At 36.3% G+C, this 23,862-nt stretch overlaps 1 protein-coding gene across 13 annotated transcripts in view; it reads right to left on the reverse strand.

Annotated features, from left to right (window-relative positions):
* The window catches only part of MLLT10 (MLLT10 histone lysine methyltransferase DOT1L cofactor), a 249,767-nt gene that overhangs the window by 133,543 nt on the left and 92,362 nt on the right, over nt 1–23,862 (reverse strand). For all 13 annotated transcript variants that reach the window (XM_055331277.1, XM_055331278.1, XM_055331276.1 and 10 more), the window contains one exon: nt 16,409–16,518. In XM_055331277.1, coding sequence (XP_055187252.1) covers nt 16,409–16,518 — 110 coding nt within the window. The remainder of the gene's footprint in view (nt 1–16,408; nt 16,519–23,862) is intronic.

Genomic DNA, 23,862 nt, shown 5'->3' on the forward strand with positions numbered 1-23,862 from the left:
TTTCATTACTCCAATTTCAGACCCAAACCATATCCTTATCATTTTTCTTTTATCTGGCATCTCTGATCATCTTATTAGTCCTTGTAATTACAAATATAGACATTTTATTTATACAACCCTGTAAAATAAAACTTCAAATTTTCTTTGGAAATTTGGAAAATTTAACTTCCCCATCCCCATCCCCTCTCTCCAAACCTGCATGTTCTATTTGTAACCTTGCCATTTCCCTTTCTGACTAGTTAATAAATTTTGACTTACATTCAATATAATTTGGTCTAAGAGAAAAAAAAATTGACAGAACAGAATACCTAATCCAGTAGTATGGAAGATAACGGTGAAGAAAGCTCCAAGCTACAGGATTAATGAAAGCAGAGACCTAGCCTGCTTTCCATTGTTGTGGAAAAGCTCACTCTTTCAACATATCCAGATACACAGTTCAACCATTATTTTCTTCATGAAAAAAGAATGGACCATGTGTGTACTCTTGCACAAAATACATTCACTTCTGACAATCCTTACATGTTTAATTTCAACACTGATTTTTAGTGCTACAGATATAACCATTATGGCAAACAGATTTTCCCTCTTAAAAGAAGTAATAATAATTGTCTTTGACAATGAATATCATTTTCATCTTTCACGTGACTTGGAAAACTCCAAGAGAAGTTTTATCATTTTGCCTTTATGTCTCACTACAGCATGCAGAAAATATCAGATTTTAGCCACCTGTGGAGAAAGAGCCAGAGTAAGCGTTATAGCTATTATTGTGTCAATTTTCTGGACCTTGCTGAAATATTTTGTGAATGTGATGTACAACTTCCTTAGTCCCATGTAACTGCTCTGTGTTCTATGTGTACAGATTTGTGTAATATAAAGAATAATTTCTGCATTAGAAAAGTAAGAGTAACACTATAATTTGGTGCGTAAAATACACATTTGACCCTTGAACAACATGGTTAGAAGCTTTGATCCCCATGCAGTTGAAAATCCAAGTGTAGGGGCACCAGGGTGACTCAGTCAGTTAACTGGCTGACTCTTGATTTCCTCAGGTCATGAGGTCAGGGTCATGAGATCTAGCCCTGCATGTGGCTCCATGCTCAGCCAGGAGTCTGCTTCTCTCCCTCTCTCTCTGCCACTCCCCTGCTCACAAGTGCACATGTGTGCTCTCTCTTTCTCTCTCTCAAATAAACAAAAAAATCTTTAAAAAAGAAAAAGAATCCAGGTGTAATTTTTGACTCCTCAAAAACTTTACTAATAGCCTACTGTTAATAGCTTAACACATATTTTGCATTTTATATGTATTATATGCAGTATTCTTATAATTACATAAGCTATACAAAAAATATTATTTAAAAATATTGTAAGGGGAAAAAAAATAATGTAAGAGGGACACCTGGGTATCTCGGCAGTTGAGTGTCTGTCTTTGGCTCAGGGCGTGATCCCGGATCTGGGCACCAAGTCCTGCATCAGGTTCCATGCGAGAAGCCTGCTTCTCCCTCTGCCTATGTCTCCACCTCTCTCTCTCTCTCTCTGTCTCTCACAAATAAATAAAATCTTTAAAAAATATTGTAAGAGAAAATACAATGAGGTACTGTACTGACCAGAAAAAATCTGCATGTAAGTGGACCTGCACAGTTCATACCTCTGATATTCAAGGAGTGACTGTAATCCTATATAACCTAATTACTTTATAAAGATTCAATTTTTTAATCACCCTGTATATTGTCACCCCCCCAAAAAAAACTATAAAGTTTAACTGTGTCTGCAAATATTTTCTCATTCTCATGTTACCAAAATGAAAAAGACAAAGTAAAAAAGTACCCTTGGTACATTCAAACAAAAAACTCATTATCATTAAAGAGCTCTTAACTTTAGAAAACCTAACTATTTAAAAGAGAAATGGGGGAATGCCTGGGTGGGTCAGCAGTTGAGCATCTGCCTTCAGCTTAGGGCGTGATCCTGGAGTCCCACATCAGCTCCCTGCATGGAGCCTGCTTCTCTCTCTGCCTAGGTCTCTGCCTCTCTCTCTCTGTGTCTTTCATGAGTAAATAAAATCTTTAAAAAAAGAAATAAAAAAGAGAAATGAGCAAAAAACAGACACAAAAAGAATTATCATCCTGATAACCTAACAAGAAATCAAATAAAATTAAAATAACTGGACATCATTTATTATTAAATTAACAAATATTAAAAATGATTTTTTAAAAAACAGGATGCCTGGGTGGCTCAGTCCCTAAAGCCTCCAACTCGTGATTTGGGATCAGGTCATGATCTCATATCAGTCCAGGGATTGAGACCCACCTTAGGCTCCACACTCAGTGAAGAGTCTACTTAAAGATTCTCAAAAAAAAAAAAAAAAAAAAAAAGATTCTCTCCCACTCCTGCATGCATGTTCGTGCTCTTTCTTTCTTTCTTTCTCTCTTTCTGTCTCTCTCAAATCATGAATCTTTATGAAAACACCATTGCCTATATTGTTTTTTTTAAAATATTTTATTTATTTATTCATGAGAGGCACAGACAGAGAGAGAGAGGCAGAGACACAGGTAGAGGGAGAAGCAGGCTCCATACAGGGAGCCCGATGTGGGACTTGATCCCGGGTCTCCAGGATCACGCCCTGGACCAAAGGCAAGCACCACACCGCTGAGCCACTCAGGTATCCTCCTATCTATATTGGTCTTTAATCATTTTTTAAGAAATTAACAGCTATATAAATTTGGAAAGTAATCAGGCAATCTTATCAGAACTTTAGAAACAGGTATAGTCAGTCTATAACACAGTAATTCTAACTCTAGAGTTCTAGTCAAAAGAAATGATCCATGGGGATATATAGGTGGCTCCACAGTTGAGCACCTGCCTTCGGTTCAGGGCGTGATCCCAGGATCCGGAATTCAGTCCCACATTGGGCTCCCTGTGGGGAGCCTGCTCCTCGCTCTGCCTATGTCTCTGCCTCTCTCTCTCTCATGAATAAATAAATCTTTTTTAAAAAAAAATGATCCAAAACAGAGAAAACTGGGCTTGGTGAAGCAAGATTCTTGTCATGCTTTAATTTATAACAGAAAAATACCTCTGTAATATGAAAATAGTTAGGCATATTATGACATAAACACTATGGTTAGAGTCATCCAAAGTAAAGAGCCAGGAATAAAATCTGTACATGTGGCATTATTTTAACTCCTACTTCGAGATTTTTAAAATGCCAAATATTAAAAATGTTTATACATTTTATTTAAAATGTATTATTTTTCAGGATAGAATCCTACAACAGGTTCCATGTTCAGCACTCAGCTCTGCTGGAGATTCTCTCTCTCTCCCTCTATCCCTCCTCTGCCATGAGCACACACTCTAAGATGAATAAACTTTTGTAAAAATAATATATTGTTTTTAAATACATCAAATATTCAATTATTATTGGATGTCATCTAAATTTGGTAATCCTCATCATGCCTAAGAAGCAGAGAATTTGAAGATGTTTCAAGGAGTATTCTTGTAATCCTCCGGAAGTGTATGTAAAATATTTTGTCATATTTTGGGTGTATATTATTCTGTAGAAAGAATTCTTAGTTTTATCATAATCTTGCAGACCCAAAAAATGTAGAGATTAGTTCAGAAAAATCTGACATGCCTTCAAAGTATGTGTCTTCCTGAACACCTCATACACTCTGCTAAGACTTACTGCTTTAAAATCAAAGAACTCGGAGGATCCCTGGGTGGTTCAGCAGTTTAGTGCCTGCCTTTGGCCCAGAGCGTGATCCTGGAGTCCAGGATCAGGTCCTGCATCAGGCTCCCTGCATGGAGCCTGCTTCTCCCTCTGCCTATGTCTCTGCAACCCCCCCTTCTCTCTCTCTCATGAATAAATAAAATCTTTTATAAATAAATAAATAAACAAACAAATAAATAAATAAATAAATCGAGCAACTCAAAGAAATCAGTTTACTCAATCTTATTCAGCATGATTCCATGCTGTAATAACATATATTAATAGTTAATACTCTAATTCAACATGCTAGTTTTATATAATGAGAAAAAAAGAAGTCCCAACATACAATTATCCCTGGGTCTGTTTTTCATGAAGTCATCAAGTGACCTTAAATCTTTTTTTTTTTTAAAGATTTATTTATTCACTTCGGGGAGGGGGGCAAGCAGTAGGGGAGGGGCAGAGGGAGAGAACCTCAAGCAGACTCACTGCTGAGCATGGAGCCAGACAAAGGGTTTGATCTCATGACCCAGAAATCATGACCTGAGCCAAAATCAAGAGTTGGACACTGTAGGAACTGAGCCACCCAGCCACCCCTTAAATCACTTGTTTTAAAAGTTGGCCAAAAACTCCTTTGTGAATTATTAAATATAATTTTAATTGCAAAAAAAAGGACAAATTGTCAAGATTATGCAGAAGACATTTTATAAAAATTAAAGAAATGGCAGGTGCAATTTGGTATATGGGCATCAAGAACAGTTTATAGGCTTTACATAGTTGAAACAGGACATTTATGAGACAGAAGATAAGGAAAAGCATCTAAACAACTCCTGCCTCTTGTAAAATTGTCCGAATCTATGTCTAATTTCTAATGATGCAATGGTAACCAGGTATCCATGTTTTGCTATGTGAAAATGTCGTCTAAGCCCAAGTATCTAGACCAGACTTGCTCTGTTAAAAATTCAGAACTTGGAAACTGAGTCAAATTACCTGTAGGGAACTCATAAAATGAGAAGAAAAATTATAGACTATGTGGAAACAAGAATAGACCACAGACAGAAAAGAGACTGTAGAATTTCCATCAAAGATGGAACAAACTATATTCAGTCTGACTTTCTAGTTCCAGGTCCAAATCTTCCTGTATGTTGTGAAACTGCCTATTGTAGCCTTTCAGCCAATCCTATTTGCACTTTAGCTAATTTCAGTACATTTAATTTCCGACTAGGATAAAGTCTTTAGACTTAATTCTAACCCCATTATAGTATCTTTTCTAGGATAAATAAAATTTGTCAAGTATGACTTCTCTTAAAATATTGCCTAGTAATCTCCCCTTTAAGTATAGATTTTGAGGAACACATGGGTGGCTCAGTTGTTGGGCACTGCCTTTGGCTCAGGGCATGATCTTGGAGTCACAGGATCGAGTCCCACATCGAACTCCCTTCATGGAACCTGCTTCTCCCTCTGCCTATGTCTCTCTGCCCCTCTCTCTTTCTGTGTCTCTCATGAATAAATAATAAAATCTTAAAAAAAAAAGTACAGGTTTTGATAAAATTTTGTCTCTTAATTACACTTAGCAAATTATACCATAAAAAAATTTATTGTCTAGGAGTGCCCAAGACACCAAGCAAACATGAAAAAAAAACTGATACTGGTAATTTGTATATGTTAGTGAGAATATTAAGTTTACTCCTATGAACAATTTTAAGTTAACCACTGTGTATTGGCATTTCTGATTTAGACTACACTGCTGCCTTTAAAAGTAAAAGGAAGGGGACACCTGGGTGGCTCAGCAGTTGAGCATCTGCCTTTGGCTCAGGTCGTGATCCTAGAGTCCCCAGATTGAGTCCCACATCGGGCTCCCTGCATGAAGCCTGCTTCTCCCTCTGTCTGTGTCTCTGCTTCTCTCTCTCCCTCTCTCTGTCTCTCTCATGAATAAATAAATAAAATCTTTAAAGATTAAAAAATTTTTAAAAAATAAAAGTAAGAGGAGGAAAGAAATAACATGAAGGAGAGGAGGGAAATTATACTGCCATTCTTCACAGTCCTCAGTAAACCCTACTTACTTAATAAAATTGCCTCTGAGCTTTAGAGTTGAGAGAAAGAAGGCAATCAGAAGTAAAGTTGAATATAGAAGCACAAAATACACAGAAAATAAATATGAAGAAAAATAATTTACTATTCCCTGAGAAAAAGAGAAACACCACCAAACAAAACACATGTGTACATGTATGTACTGGCGGGTAGAGGAGGGATGCAAATACAACAGAGAAAAGGTGAACAGGGCAAGGGAGAATCAGCTGAGGTACAAAAAAGCACAGAAAGATTTTTCTACAGATACAGGTGCAAGACTGTTTTCATTTGCCAAATGACTCAACTGTGCAGAAAAGAAAAAAAGAACTAAGTGTTCATTTGAATAACTAGGATAAAATGCCAAGCAAAACAAACATATATTAGATATATATTTTAAAGCAAATATTCAATGCTGCAGCAGAAATCTGAATTTTATCTTGGGGCCTTATCATCATATTGCTAATATACACTGGCAACAGGTTGTAAACACAAGATTTGTTTCACAAACAAGGTAGTAAGTATCATCAACAATTGCGAAGAATTTAAAGCTAGTATCTTTGTTCTAAGAAATGAGTCAATTAACTTGATGACTCTATATATATACTCAATTTCAAGTGTTGATGATGTGTCTTATCTTTTTTTTTTTTTAAGATTTTATTCATTTATCTGAAAGAGTGAGAGCGAGCACGTGTGCACAAGCCGGGGAAGAGGCAGAAGAGAGGGCAAAGTAGACTGCCCACTGAGCAGGGAATTTGATGTGGGGCTGCATCCCAGGACCCCTGGGATCATGACCTGAGCCAAAACTGCACGCCCAACTGACTGAGCCACCTAGGCACCCCCGTACTTCTCTTCTTGAAGCTATAAAGCCATTCTGATTTTTCTTCCTCCCTCATCTTATGTCATACTAAAGTGATCCCAATGCCTGGTCAATTGAACCTCTCATTTATTACCTAAATATCTGTGCCTTCATTCCTAATATAACTCTCCTACTCAAGACCCTCATTATTACCTCTGGAACACTGCAAAAGCCTAAATAGTGTCTAAGTAACTACTCTCGTCTCTTCTATCTTCCCTCTCCTAACTCTCCTTTCACTATACTTCAGAATGGTAAAACTGAGGAGTACCTGGGTGGCTTAGTCAGTTCAGTGTCCAACTCTTAATTTCAGCTCAGGTCATGATCTAAGGTTTGTGAGATCAGCCAGCAGCGGCACTGCTCTTAGCAGGGAGTCGACTTGAAGATTCTTTCCCTATGCACCCCCCCCCACACACACACACACTCTCTCTCTCAAATAAATAAATCTTAAAAAAAAAAGGTAGACCTGAGCACATACCTTCCAAGTAAATATAAAAACTCTTCAATAGAAATAAAATTCAAACTCCTTAACATGATACATGAGGCCCTTGAAAACCTGGTCCATGACAACCTCTCTCAGCATTCTAACATCACATTCAAACTCCTAGCAATATTGCCCCTCCCCTTCACCACTACCCCTTCCATCTCTCCCTCTCACCCTTTTTTCCTACTTCAAACCTTTTGATCCTTCAGTCTGTAAAATTAATAGCTACTAATGTGCTCCTCTTTCCTCTCCTCATAACCAGCACCTAGAGGTTTTTCACTCTTCAAAATTCAGAGAAACTACAACCTTTTCTAAGATACCTTGCTTCTCTTCAGCCCTGTAAACACAAACAGCCCAAAGTACGTTATACTATATTAAGTAAACATTCTCTGTATTCTAGAATCCTTGTACATACTGCACTACCTAACAATCAATAATTTGTACATATCTATCTACCACTTAGGATCTTTATGTATTCCTCATGCTTCCAATAATGCCTGATATATAATAGGACATGCCATACATAAACGTTGGCCAGATGAACAGGTAGATACATGAAACCTAGCTTTTTAAAAAAAAAAATTTATGTATTTATTCATGAGAGACACAGAGAGAGAGAGAGAGAGGCAGAGACACAGGCAAAGGGAGAAGCAGGCTCCATGCAAGGAGCCCGACGTGGAACTCGATCCCAGGTCTCCAGGATCAGGCCCCAGGCTGAAAGCAGTGCTAAACTGCTGAGCCACTGGGGCTGTCCCGAAATCTAGCTTTTTAAATGACACTAATGAGAAATTCCAAAATCAGAATATTTAGTACTTTCAAGCTTCTCCACTCAGATGCTAAATATATTATTGATAAACACTTCTAATAGCTACCCTACACTAGTACCTTCAGAAAAAAATTGAAGGAAAGTTGGGCTAGCAATTCCTCTACCTTGAAGCCTTTACAGTTAAATGACACCAAAACACTTGTTCCTTCATTGCTATGAACAAATACTCTTCAAAGCATAAATACAGAACACATACATCATCTACCAACTACTCTCTGAAAATTGTAGCTTTCTAAAATAAATGTTTCCTGGGGAGTCTGGCTGACTCAGTTGGTGGATCATGTGACTCTTGATCCAAGGGTTGCAAGTTCAAGCTGCATGTTGGGTGCAGAGATTACTTAAAAATAAAATCTTTAAAAATAAAAATAATTAAATGCTTCCTTGACTCTGAAGAATACAAGTCTCCATCACCAAAAAACTTCAAAATACAATCTTTTTGTTGCCCCAGTCTTCACAATTCTTAAAAATTATTAAACAGGAACTAAAGGGGTGCCTGGGTGGCACATCCAACTCAGTTTTGGCTCTCATCATGCATGATCTCAGGGTCCTGAGACATAGCCCCATAGTTCCACAGTCAACTCAGAGTCTGCTTGAGACTCTTTCCCTTTCCCTCTCCTTCTCCCCCTCCCACCCCAGGTTTGCACATTCTCTCTTTCTTTCTATCTCTCTCTCTCTCTCTCTCAAACAAAATCTTTTTTAAAATAGTAACTTAAAAAATAGGTAATTTAAAGGTAATATATGCTGCTCATTATATTTATTAACAAAATGTACATGTGAAATGAATTGATTGATATGAGAGGTCAAAAAATAAAAACAAGAATCCAGTTACAAATGGTACAAAAACTGGCTATTATAGGGCAGTCCGGATGGCTCAGCAGTTTAGTGCTGCCTTCAGTCCAGGGTGTGATCCTGGAGACCCAGGATCGAGTCCCACGTCAGGCTCCCTGCATGGAGCCTGCTTCTCCCTCTGCCTGTGTTTCTGCATCTCTCTCTCTTTCCCTGTCTCTCATAAATAAATAAAATCTTTAAAAAAAAACTGGCTATTATATATTTAGTGACATGTAGAAAACTTCACAACATAGTAAGTCAACACAGTGAGTTTTCTGCAATTTAGATATACTACACAGATATTCTAGAAAATTTGTCTCCTATCACTCACAAAATTTCCTTCTTTCCCCACCCCCCTAAATTCCACTATGTGCCAGCCACACAGGATTATTTATTTTTCTATGAACTGGCTACCACCTTCCCTTTGTAGTTACTACACTAGTTTATGTTACTTTCTCTGTCTGGAATTATTATTTGATCCTTTTTCCACAGGTCAAATTCCTAGTTATTCCACAAAGTCCTTATAATCTCTTTGTATGCTTTATTCAATTCCTTAGGCAAAAGTAATCCCTCCTTTCATTATGTTCCATAACACTCCATTCAGATTTTTTATTATTACAGGTATCCCCCATTTTTCAAAAGTTCGTGTTATGCCACTTCAATTTTACAAGACTTAAATTTATATCTATTTTTGTTAACTGAAAAAATGCAAAAAGGATTTTCACTTTTATGAAAAAAGGCAAAAAGTGAAAGTGGTGTTCAACCTTTGCTTTGCATTGACCCATTATAGAAGCAGCATGCACCCAGAGCAGCAAGAATAGCACCGCCCAACTCCCTCCTAAGAAACTACACTGAGCACCTCAGCATAAAGCCTCCAGAGATCTGAACTATGTCTGTGAACATTTGTGCTTTGTCTGGGCTTATTTTGTGCATTTGGTAGTTTGATGAGTCCTAAGGTATCAGAAAAGCCTAAGAAAGGTTATTTTTTCAGTCTGGGAACACTCAAAACTTTTTCCATATAAATTAATGGTAACTGCTTCCTCAAAGTTATACCAATTTCAGCTTATGAAAGGTTTCACAGGAATGCTTTGATAGTTACAGAAATGTATACTTATATATTATTACTATTTTCATACATTATAATTATATATTTACTTGCAATCTTTCTAATTGAGAGTGTCATATGGGGGGAAAAAATCTTGCATTTTATGCATCTTTGAATTCCCAGCATCGAGCACAATGTTTAAAACAAAGTAGGCCCATGGTAAAAGCCCAATATGTTAATAAATCTCTTCAGTACTCTTTACTACCATCTATTAAAAAAATGATGTCTTCCAAAACTCAACAATCCATCTTCCAATTGTTCCTATCATTTCAGAATTACATGTCTCCTATTAGCTACCCTGAATAATCATGAACAGAATATTATTAAGCTTTTAAGGTTAACTATCAAATGAACAACCATAAAAATCCAAGAAAGAGAAAACAGTTGACCCATGAGTCATGAACACCATGAGTTTGAACTGTGCAGGCCTACCTACATGTAGAAAACAGTACAGTACTGTAAATATATTATCTCTAATGACTTTTTAATAATATTTTCTTTTCTCTAGCTTACTTTACTATAAGAAAACAATATATAACATATAAAATATGTGCTTATCAACTTTATTTTTTGGTAAGGTGTCTGGTTAACAGTAGGCTACTGGGAGTTAAGTTTTGGGGGAGTAGGGATGCCTGGATGGCTCAGCAGCTAAGCATCTGCCTTTGGCTCAGGGAGTGATCCCAGAGTTCCAGGATCCAGTCCCACATTGGGTTCCCTGCATGGGTGTGTCTCTGCCTCTCTCTCTCTCTCTGTGTCTCTCATGAATAAATACATAAAATCTTTAAAAAACAAAAACAACATCTATTTAAAAAAAAAGTTTGGGGGGAGTCAAAAGTTATACATGGATTTTTGACTATGCAATCTCACACTGTTCAAGGGTCAACTATATAGCACCTTCATATAAGGAAAACTATACAAAGAACTACACCATATCTCTAGAAGTGAAGATTCAATATTTATAATCAATCAATTATTTCTTAAAATAATATTTCATTGTAATATTAATATTACCAAAACTGTATGCTGTTAGTTCTAATGTTATTCTGGGAAAACACATAACAATATTTATTCTACCATGTACTAAGATAAGATGTACATAAAGCCATAATACTTCAGAATAGGTACTAAGGTAAGAATAGACAGACACAACAATGAAACAGAAAAATGTCAACAGCCAAGAATGTGGGATGCCTGGGTGTCTCAGTGGTTGAGCATCTGCCTTGGCTCAGGTAGTGATCCCAGGGTTCTATGATCGAGTTCCCCATCAGGCTCCCCATGGGGAGTCTACTTCTCCCTCTGCCTAGGTCTCTGCCTCTTTGTGTCTCTCATTAATACATAAGTAAAATCTTTAAAAAATGAAAAGAAAGAACAGCAAGAATTTAATAGCAATCCAAACAGTATTTCATTTCCCTTTTTTTTTTTTAAAGTAATCTCTACACCCAACATGGTGCTCAAACTCACAACCCTGAGATCAAGAGTGGCATGGTCTTCAAATCACTATGTAAAACATAGATTAGTGAACACTGTTGAAAAAGTTGACTATGTGGGAGGGAAAAAGACACATATCTCACCATATTATAAAATGAACTCTAAATAGATAAAAGATTTTTAGCAAAGTAATCCATTCTTCCTTCTTCCCTTACTCCTGGACTACATTAGTCTTAAAGCCAGAAGGATGGATCCAAGCATGGTAGCATCTATGGTGGGGAAGTCCAACACAGGTGTCAAAGCCCCAGCAGAGTTGGCTCCCATGAGGGTGCTGAGGGTAGGAGTGGAGTTAGTGCGAAAGCCCAAGCAAGCGAGGAGACCAACCATTTGAAAGAAGATAGAGGGAGTAGTGACTGAAGCTGAGTATCAAATCCCAAAAATGATGAAAAGGGCAGCCAATGCAGGGAAGCAGTAGCAGCAACTCAGAGTAAAGTGTGGAATCCTAATCCAAGGTTAGGGTGATTGCTGCTTTAGGGGATGGCAGCAATCCATCTATTAATACAACAGAGATTGATCAAATAAGTAAACATATTGAAGATAATAGGAGCCAAGTTCCTTTCTGTTGGGATGAGAGTTATAAACATGAAAAGAAAAAATTTTTTATTTTTTTATTTTTTATGATAGTCACAGAGAGAGAGAGAGAGAAGCAGAGACACAAGCAGAGGGAGAAGCAAGCTCCATGCACCGGGAGCCCGACGTGGGACTCGATCCCGGGTCTCCAGGATCACGCCCCGGGCCAAAGGCAGGCGCCAAACCGCTATGCCACCCAGGGATCCCGAAAAGAAAAAATTTAAAGTAAACCATGCATTGTTGGGTTCAATTTGGAGAAATCACTAAGAGTTTATGGTTCTCTCTCTCTACATATAAAAATACATAGATATGTATAATATATACTGAATCAGAAGTATCACTGTGACCTCACAGTCTTCAATATATAGAGATAAGCACTGAAAACATATTGATGTGAATGTGTATACATCTCTGTATCTATATATAACACATCTATTTCCTAGCTATTCCCACTGAGATAGCATTGGGAGTAGCAATATCCCAGTAACAATAATCACACTTAGTGCTGACTTTGGTTTCTCAAAGGAATCAAGACTCCTTGAAGGAATGGGTGATGATTCCAGGGCTAGTTCAGGAAAGATCCAAGATGAGCTTAGGAACATGCTGTGTTGTACCAGAAGTAAAGAGCTCACAACATATCAAAACACACAGAAGCCAGCTTGAAGGTGTCCCACTAGCCAAATGTCAGACAAAATGATCATCAAAATACATGACAGTAATGGAGAATGACCATGAAAATAAAACAGTAACACCTAAGTCCATATTAGTCTATGCTAATATAAATGGGACGTGGAAAAAGTTATTCCTTCAAGTGTAATGCCATCTGATGAATGTAAAACAAGTGATAGAAGCAGAAAACCATCACTTACTATCAATCACAGTAATGAACAAAGCCAAGAAACAAAAATAGATGCCAAAGTTAGTAGGTAAAAAGCACAAGGAACAAGATATTTACACACAAAGTACTTCTCCATAAAATGCTTCATTATTATAAAGGGAAAAAAGATTAACTTCCCAGTGAAGAAATCTTACAGATACCACCTTAACCAAGTGATCAAGGTAAATCACCAAGCAATGGGAAAAGCAGAAATCATGCACCACCTGATTGGATGGAATGAGAACACAGCATCATTTCTGTGATATTTCTGCCAAAATACAAGATCTAAATTTAATCATGAGAAAACTTCAAAAAAATCCAAATGGCAGAGCATTCTACAAAGACACAGGCAGAGGAAGAAGCAGGCTCCCTGCAAGCAGCCCCATTTAGAACTAGATCCCAGATCGTGGGATCACACCCTGAACCATAGGCAGACACTCAACCGCTGAGCCACCCAGGCATCCCACTGTTTGAGATTAAAGGAGACTTACAAGACAAAGTATAATTTGTGATCTTTTTGTTATAAAAGGCATTACTTAAAAAAAAAAAAAGGGCATTACTAGGAAAATGGGGGAAATATAAGTGAAAAATAAGGAAATGATGAGGTCTGTGCATTAGACAGTAATAATGGATGAATGTTAATTTCCTCTTTTCACTGGCTGTATTTTGGTGATGCAGGAGAAAGTCCTTTCTTAAAGGAAATGCACATTAAGCATGCTGGGGGCACCTAGTTAAGTGTCTACCTTTGCCTCAGGTCATGATCTTGGGGTCCTGGGATTGAGTCCCACATCAGGCTCCCTATTCAGTGGAGAGTCTGCTTCTCCCTCTCCCTCTGCACCTCCCCCTCGCTAATGCTCACTCATTCTCTCAAATAAATAAATAAAACCTTTTTAAAATAAATAAAGCATTCTGGGATGTCAGTATATATTGATAAATGACCCTGAAAAGGTTTACAAGAGGAAAAGTTCTTTGTACTATTAATGCAACCTTTATGCAAGTTTGAAATTACTTCTAAATTGAAAGGAAAAACAAGTACTTAAAAATATGAACCTGATGAACAATAAAGGAACTTAAAAATATGAACTGGGAAGTACTAAAAAAACTTCACTAGCACTGAGAAAAATTTTCTTTGCATGGTATCAAAAGCAAGAACAATAGAAAACAGTTGTATAAATTATATAAAAATGTTAAACTTCCCAACTAGAAAAAAAGAACCTAAAAAAAAAAAAAAGAAAAAAGAAAAAAGAACCTGCTAGAATACCAACAACAATAAAAACCATGAAGACATAACGAAAGTTAAATAGCAAGTGTTAAATTATGGACAAAAGCAGACACAGCAAGTATACATGATAAAAGAAAAAACCTCTAATATAAAAAAAACACTTTGTAAGAAAAATTCTAAAAATACAGTAATAAAATGAACAAAGACCTATTTAGAAGTCAATTAACAGAGTAATGAGTAACCTTTTTTTTTTTTAACCGTAAAATAGAGACACCTTGGATGACTCAGTGGGTCAAGCATCTGCCTTCAACTCATGTCATCCATCATCTTGGGATCCTGAGATTGAGCCTCCCACAGAGCTCCCTGCTCAACAGGAGGAAGTTGCTTCTCCCTCTCCCTTTGACCCTCTCCCTGCTTGTGCACGTGTGCTCTCTCTTTCTCTCAAATGAATCTTTTAAAAATAAATAAAACTGTAAAATATTTAACCTAATATTTCCCTAAAAAGAACAGTGAAGATTGTTTTAATGGTAATACACACTACACTTAACAGGATATAAGGTTATGAGCAACTTCACATAGTACTCCTGTAGTATAAATTAGAAACTGCATTCCCAAGGACAATTTCACACAATATATTTACTGAAGCTTCCAAAATATTTATACCCTTTTACACAGAGATTCTGTTGGTATGTACAAACCAAAACCAAAGCCAAACGAGACCCTTCAACAGTAAGGATATCCTAATTAGTTTATCAAAACTAGTAACACTCTGAATTACAGCTAAGTATCCAATAAAAATAATGGTAAAAAAATATAACTGATACAAAAAGATGTTCAAGGTTACTAAGTTTCAAAAACAGACAAAACGGTATAAGCAATATAATCCATTTTTTACAAATATATATTAGGTACAAAAATGCAGACACAAAATAAAACAAAAAAATGTACACACAAAAAATCCAAAAGACTCAGAAAAGAGAAGATTTAGGATAATTTCTGTCTTGCATTTTTCTATTTGTTTCCTATATTTTTAATTTTTAAAAATAAATATTCAATAATCTGCATTATAAAATACTTAACACAAAAATATTTGAAACTTTGGAATTGGTGACAGTGATACTTTCTCCCTACAGACGAAATAAATCAACAGGTACCTTCTGTTAAATGGCAACACTATATTTAAAGACACATTGGATAAAAGAAAGGTCATCTAATCATGCAAAAGAGAATGAAGCAATAATAAACATTACTAATCAAGAAAAAGATATAGGGTGAAAAAAAAAGCAAAGAAAACATTAGGTTTTTAAGAAAAAGCTAACAACAAACATCCTACTCTAGGAGTAGAAAATAATTAGGGAAAGGAAAAGAAGCAAGTAATATTCTATAACTGGATTAATTTTTAAGAAAGGATGATATAATAAATATTATACTAAATAATTAATTCAAATTTAATAGAATCTTTGAAAGAACATAAAAAGCCAGTAATTCTTTTTTTAAAAAAAAATTATTTATTTATTCATGAGAGAGAGAGGGCACAGAGACAAAGGCAGAGGGAGAAGCAGGCTCCATGCAGGGAGCCCGGCCTGGGACTCGATCCTGGGTCTCCAGGATCACACCCTGGGCCGAAGGCAGTGTTAAACCGCTGAGCCACTGGAGCTGCCCCCTTTTTTTTTTTTTTTAAGATTTATTTATTTATTCATGACAGACACAGAGAGAGAGAGGCAGAGACACAGGCAGAGGGAGAAGCAGGCTCCCCGCAGGGAGCCCAATGTGGCACTGGATCCCGGATTCCAGGATCATGCCCTGAGCTGAAGATGGAGACACTCAACCACTGACCCACCCAGGTGTCCCAAAACCATAATTCTTAAAGGACAAAGCTATGAGGAATGAAATGTCATTTAAATGTCAAAATACAGGGCACCTGGGTAGCTCAGTCAGTTAAGTATCCACCTTCACCTAGAGTCATGATCCCACAGTGCTGGGATTGAGCCCCGGGTCAGGCTCCTTGCTCAGTGGGGAGTCTGCTTTTCCCTCTCCCACCCCTGGCTCATGCTCTCTTTCTTGCTCTCTCAAATAAATAAAAAATTTTAAAAATTAAAAAAATAAACATTAAAATACTAAATATCTAGGTTAACATAAAAGGTAATACAGTTTTGTTTTGTACTCCTATGACTTTATAACTTTTATGTTTTAATGACTTTTAATAACCATAGTTTACCACTTAATAATTATAATTTTTTCAAATCTCTCTAGAATCTGATGGAGGCATATAATTTAAAATTTTTAATGAAGGCCTAAAATAAAACAAAATACAAAAAAATCTTTTACATTTCCCAGTTTTAGAAGAAAAAAAATTATATTCAAACATCAATAAAATAATATCCATTGTACCTTATTGTAACGATCATGTGGAACAGATTGTAAAACGATTGGTTCCATTGTAGAAACATTGGCAAACTGTACCTCTGGAATATACAGGGCACAAACCACATGAGCCCAACCTAAAAATAAATAAAAGTAATGTCATTTTCCAGTTTTTAATAAACATTTTCAAAGATAAATAAAATCATTAACTTCCTAAAGAGATCTTTAAGCAAATGAACAATACAACATAAATGCTCATTACTTACTGAACAAACCACTCCTGATAAAGCACTCAATCATTTCTCTGCATAGTAACACAGATAAAACATTTTTAAAATTTAAATGCACTTACACTTCTTATGAGAGCACACTAAATAATTCAAATCAATATTATTTCTGAAAACCACTTTAAAAATAAGATAAAACAAGGCATGCATGGGTGGCTCAGTCACTTGAGCATCTGACTCTTGATCTGCGCTCAGGTCATGATCAGGGTCATGGAATGGAGCCCTGCATCAGGTTCCATGCTGGGCATGCAGCTTGCTTGGATTCTCTCTCCCTCCCTCTCTGCCCCAGGCCCTTTCTCAAAAAAAAAAGGAGGGGAGGGGGGGTAAAATAAAAATTTTATTATTTTAATCTTAAATGTCAATATTAAAATTTTTTAACTTTTGGGGCAGCCCCAGTGGCTCAGTGGTTTAGTACCAACTTTGGCCCAGGGCGTGATCCTGGAGACCTAGGATCGAGTCCCATGTCGGGCTCCCTGCGTGGAGCCTGCTTCTCCTTCTGCCTGTGTCTCGGCCTCTCTTTCTGTCTCTCATGATAAAATAAATAAAATCTTAAAAAAAAAAAAAAGTTTAAGTTTTGTTAATGTTGACACTTAATTTTTTTAAGGTTTATTTATTCATGAGAGACACAGAGGGGCAGAGTCATAAGCAGAGGGAGAAGCAGGCTCTATGCAGGGAGCCTTGTGCAGGACTCGATCCCATGACCCTGGGATCATGACCTGAGCCAAGGTGGATGCTCAACCACTGAGCCACCCAGGTGCCCCAATGTTGACACTTTAAATAGTAGTACTAACATTATTTTACCATTTCAATATTATTTTTAAAAATATTTTAACAATTTATTTAACAATTGATATTAAATATTATTTTTTAAAATGTGACTGAAGGTATCAAAAAGCTATTATAATGAGTTACTAAGCCAAAACTGGAAAAGATGAAAGTCCAGGGAAGTGAGTACAGCTTGTGGCCACTTCTGCCACCCATGGGACATTTGCCTATTTCAGAGAATGCAGGTAAAAAGGGTGAAAGGTGGTTTTGACGAACTCAGAAGGCCAAAAAACAGGGATCTAGGTCCTAGACAAGTGAGGGAGAAGGGAAACTAGTAAGCCCCTACCCCCCTTCCAGCTGAGAAACTGAAGGGCTGCAAGCCAGAACAATAAACTAAAAGTACATAGAGACTGGACCTGGGCTTTGGATAATTTCAAACTCTGAAACTGGATTCATGTAATACTAGATTACAAGTGCCCACAGGCACCAGGTAGAAGCAATATACATCCTCTGTAGAGAAAAACAATGTAATCTAAAAATAATTTCTAGGGATCCCTGGGTGGCTCAGCGGTTTGGCGCCTGCCTTTGGCCGGGCGCGCGATCCTGGAGTCCCGGGACTCGATCCCCAAGTCCCGCGTCGGGCTCCCGGCATGGAGCCTGCTTCTCCCTCTGCCTGTGTCTCTGCCTCTCTCTATCATAAATAAATAAATCTTAAAATAAAATAAAAAAAATAAAATAATAAAATAAAATAAAATAAAAATAACTTCTACTACTGGTTCATTAACATTTTCAGCAGAATAAAAAGTACCAAACACAGGAGATAATACAACATAAATGAAAACCAGCAGAAACAAGAAAACCAAAACAGATCTATATTTTGGAGTTTCACCCATCGACACATTAGAATGAGTATCCTTATTACATTCAGATACATACAACACAAAGTTGAAAATTTCTTCAAAGAACTGAAAATTACAATAACAAATCAAAATCCCCAGAAGTAAAAACAAAAACCTGCTAAAATCAATAAGCGGGGGGGGGGGGGGGGCTGCCTAGGCTCAGTGAAGTGTCTCACTCTTGATTTCAGCTCAGGTCATCATCTCAGGGTCATGAGATGTAGCCCTGCATCAGGCTCTGTGATGCGCATGGAGCCTGCTTAAGATTCTCTCTCTCACGCTCTCTGCACTCACAGGCATGCATGCTCTCCCCCTCCCCTTTAAAAAAAAAAAAGAATCAATGGGTGGGATTAACAATGTTTAAACATGGGTGAAAACAAAATTATAGGGCAACAATAAAATTGGTCTGAAGAAAATATCCTAAGGCCAAGACACAGGGAGAAGAACTAAGGCCAAGCCCAGGACACTCCCAAAGTTCAGAAGATCTGATGAGACCAAGGTAACTAAAACCAGCAGGACAAAGTACCAGAAATGAAAGTTCTTCACATAAAGAAGAAACACTCATAGAAAGAGATATACAGAGAACATGACCTGAATATTAAGGAAGAGAACATATGAATGAAGAAATTCCCTGAAGTTGGAAAAAGAACCATCCAAAAGAATTTAAGGAAAGAATGTCCAACAGACAAAAAGAGCCAGGAACATAGCCTGGTCCAGCTAGTCAGACTGGAAAAACTCGACTCACAGGGCACTGGGTATTTGAATACTCAGAAAAATCTTGCCTCAGTAGTGAGGAATAATTACCCTTAGACCAAACACTGCTCTAGACCCATCTAATAAACCATAGAGTAGAACTTGAAAGAATCTATTTCCAAGGAACTTAAACTGTATTTCAGAACAAACCTGAATAAGATTTAAAGGAAAGCAAAAGTATCCAGATTTATGTCAGCAAAAATAGTGGAGTAGGCAGCTCCAAGAACACATTCCACTAAGGAAATATCAAAAAAATCAAGCAGGAACTATCAGAACCAACATTGTTAAGACTCTGGACTTAACTAAGCGAACAATAAGCAACTAAGCGAACAATAAAAGTAAGAAAAAGGCAACTTAAAAATAGTAGGAAAGCTTCAGAAACCCATGCTCTTCCCTTAACCCATGCCCACCCTAAGTTCAACATAAGTCTTAAAGATAGCACTCACTGAGCACTCACTGAGTTTCCAATGTGGAACCCTGGTTCAGAAAATCAAGTACAGACACAGAAGATATAAAACCCACAGTAAACAACTGTTTAAACAAAAATGTAAGAATTCATTGTGGGGTTTATAAAAAAGATAAATGCATGATAATAACTGCATAAAGGCCAAAAAAAAAAAAAGAAATGGAATTATATTGAGGATCTTATACTATATGAGAAGTACTATAATACCGCTTGCTGGTAAACTATGAGAAAAAGATGTAAATTTTAAGTCCTAAGACAATGACTAACACAACACAACAAAATGTATAGCTAATAACACAACAAATTAGACAAGATGAAATCACAGACATCTCAAAAGAAGGCCATAAAAGAAAAAAAAAGAGAACAAAAAACAAATGGAGCAAATAAAAACAACTATCAGGGCACCTGGCTGGCTCAGTCAGTAGAGAACGTGACTCTTGATCATGGGGTTGTGAGTTCAAGCCCCATAATGGGTATAAAGACTATTTTAAAAAATAAAATATTTTTTAAAAATAAAAATAAAAAATACCAAGATAGTAGATTTAAATCTAATCTTATCATTAATAACATTAAATGTAAATTAACCATCCCAGTTAAAAGATACAAACTGTTGAAATGAAGATAAACAAATGATCAATAAGCACATGAAAAGATGCTCAACATCACTAGTCACTAGAGAAATAAAAATGAAAAGTAAAAACAAAATGAAATACCACTTCATATTCACCATGATGGCTAAAACCAGAAAGACAAACTTTACCTGGTATTAATACAGATGAGAAGTAAAAAATTAGGACACCTACTGCACTACAAACGTAAATGTAAAACGGCACTTCCACTTTGGAAAACAGACTGGTAATTTCTCAAAAGGATAACAGAGTTATTAACACATGACCCAGCAAATAAACTCCCAAGAATAATCCAAAGAATTAAAAAAATTGTAAACAAATGTTCATAGCAGTACTACTTGTTCATAGCGATATTGTTCAAAAGAGCCAAATGAAAACAACCCAAATATCCATCAACTGTTGAATGGTTAAGGAAAATATGGTATATCCATACACTGGAATATCATTTGGCAATTAAATGAATTACTCAGACATGTTGCAACACAGACAAATCTAGAAAATAGTATGCTATGTTAAAGAACCCAGTCACAAAAGACCACATACTGTATGATTCTAGTTAAATGAAATGTCCAGGATAGGGCAAATGGACATAGAAATAGTTAATAGTTGCCAGGGTAGAAGTGTTCAAGGGATATAGAAAGTGAATGTTAATGATGGTGACAGTACCTCTTTTTGGCTTGGTGAAAATGTTCTAAAATTGACTGTGGTGATGGCTGCACAAGTCTTTGAATATTTTTAAAACCACAAAATTGTATATTTTAAATCAATCATTTATATGATATGTAAATAAGGCTGTTACATAAAAAATTTAATAAGAAAAATAATTTTTTAAATTGGCAAAAGATTTTTAAACACATCACCAAATAAAAATGTAAGAATGGCAAATAACCACATGAAGAGCTCAAATTTACTACTCACTAATAAAATGAAAATTAAAAGCCAGAGGTATGATACCACTCTGCACCTATTAGAATGGCAAAAACTAAAAAGAGTGACCATACCAAGTGCTGAAGTGGATGTAAAGCAACTGGAACTCTCATATGCTGCTGATGGGAATATAAAATGTCCTAACTGCTTTAAAAAAGTTTGTCAGCTCCTTATAGAATTAAACATGCACCTATCATTATAAACTAGCCATTTCATGCCTAAGTATTTATCTAAGGACCAAAAAAGACTGTGATTATAAAAAACATAGTTTTTTATAAAGTTTTAATAGTTAACAGTAGCTTAATTTGCAACACCTAAAAACTATAAACAGTCTATACAGATAAATAAACTGGTATATACATACAAAAGAAAAGCTGTGAACAGAAAAAAGGAATAAACTATTGATGCATGTAACAACAAAAGTAATCTCTAAATATTTATACTCATGGAAATAAGCAAGACAAAAATAGTGTCTGTACATACTGTATACATATTTGAGTGTCTAGACACACATGCGTATATATACATATACATTCACTTAAATAGAATACCACAAAAATACAAGTTAATCTATAGTAATAGAAAGCAGATGAATCGATACCTGGGACAAGACTGGGGAGAGAAGGGGTGGTATAGATATAATACAAAAGAGTAAGAAGAAGGTTTTAGGAGTGATGGATACATTCACTACCTTTATCATGATGATGATTTCATGGGTATATACGTTAGTGAGAACTTAACAAGCTGTACATTTTACATATATACAGTATACTGAATGCCTATCACATCTGTATAAAGTTGTTTAAAAATTTTTTAAAGAACAAAAATCTTAAAAAAGATCTCAATCCAAATTTTAACTTATATTAAATGTTAGTCCTTTACACACAACAGCTAAGGCAGAGATTGAGGACAAAGCTGATGAAAAAAATCCATACTACCATATGCTGCCTATACAACACACACTGGTTTAATAAAGACTGTTAAGTGTAAAACAAAGCAAATGGATGGAAAATGATATATGATGCTGACATAAGAATATTAAGGCTGAAGTGACTGTTTTGATGTCATAACACCTAGGAGACAAATATTCCATAGCTTAAAAAAGGGACATTTCCTAATGATAAAGGTATAATTCAGTAAAAGATCAACAATTTAAAAAGTGTCTACACCTAATAATGACACCTGAAAATACATAACACAACATTTGACATTATTAAAGAAACAGACATAACAGATTTTTAACACACCATACTCAGTAACTAACAGATGAAGTAGTTTCCCCTCAAAAACTCAGTAGAGACATAAAAGAGGTTGGGGTGCTTGGGTGGCTCAATTGGTTAAGTGTCTGACTCTTGATTTTGGCTCAGATCTTGATCTCAGGGCTGTGTAATCCAGCCCCATGTCCAGCTCCACACTCACTGGGAAGTCAGCTTGAGATCCTCCCTCTCCCTCTTTCTCTGCTCCTCACCTTCCCCAAAATAAATAAATTTTTTTTAAAGGTATATAAAAGAGTTCAGAGAGGAATCCCTGGGTGGCTCAGTGGTTTAGCGCCTGCCTTCGGCCCAGGGCGTGGTCCTGGAGACCTGGGATCAAGTCCCGTGTCGGGCTCCCTGCATGGAGCCTGCTTCTCCCTCTGCCTGTGTCTCTTTGCCCCCCCCCTCTCTGTTTCTTTCATGAATAAATAAAATATTTAAAAAAAAAAAAAGAGCTCAGTATCGGCTTCCTTGATCTAATTGACATTCATAGAATACTATATTCAGGGATCCCTGGGTGGCGCAGCAGTTTGGCGCCTGCCTTTGGCCCAGGGCGCGATCCTGGAGACCCGGGGTCGAATCCCACATCGGGCTCCCGGTGCATGGAGCCTGCTTCTCCCTCTCCCTCTGCCTATGTCTCTGCCTCTCTCTCTCTCTGTGACTATCATAAATAAAAAAAAAAAAAAAAAAAAGAATACTATATTCAACTGCAGAATATACATTCTTTTTCAAATGCATACAGTACAGTCAACACAAACTATATGCCAAGCCCTAAAATAAGTCTCATTGAATTCTAAAGGACTAAAATCTTCTAGAGTGTAATCAGTGGCCACAATGAAATTAAATTAGCAACCAATAATAACTAGGTATCTAAGAAAATCCCTAATAAATAGAAAATAATATACTTCTAAATAATTTATGAGTCAAAGAGAAAATCACAAAGGAAATTGGAAAACATTTTTAACTGAATGGCAACAAATATACAACATACCAAATTTTGTGACATGTTGCAAACAAAAGCGGTACTAGCAAAGGAATTTACATCTTTATATACTTTTATTAAAAAAGAAGATCTAAATTCAAAGACCTAAGCTGCTACTTTAACAAGTTATAAGAGTAAAATATACACAAATTAAAAGGAAGAAAACAGTAAAGATAAAATGAGAAATCTATAAAATAGAAAATAGGCAGGTAATTTTAAAAAGTAATGAAGTTATGTGGTTTCCTTAAAAGAGTAAACAAAGCTGACAAGTTCTATAAATACTGGTCAAGGAAAAAATAAAAAACTGAAAATACAAATCACCAGTATCAACAATAAAAATGGGGTTACCACTACCCACTCTATTGATCCAACAAACATTAATGGGATGATAATAATAATAATAATACTGCAAACAAATTTACTCCAACAAATTTGACAAGTTACATGAAACAGTCAACTTTCTTGACACAAGAATGTAGAATCATCTCTATACCTACTTTTCAAAACTATATTTATCAAATTC

The sequence above is a fragment of the Nyctereutes procyonoides genome, unplaced genomic scaffold (genome assembly GCF_905146905.1).
Source record: "Nyctereutes procyonoides isolate TBG_1078 unplaced genomic scaffold, NYPRO_anot_genome, whole genome shotgun sequence".
NCBI lineage: Eukaryota > Metazoa > Chordata > Mammalia > Carnivora > Canidae > Nyctereutes > Nyctereutes procyonoides.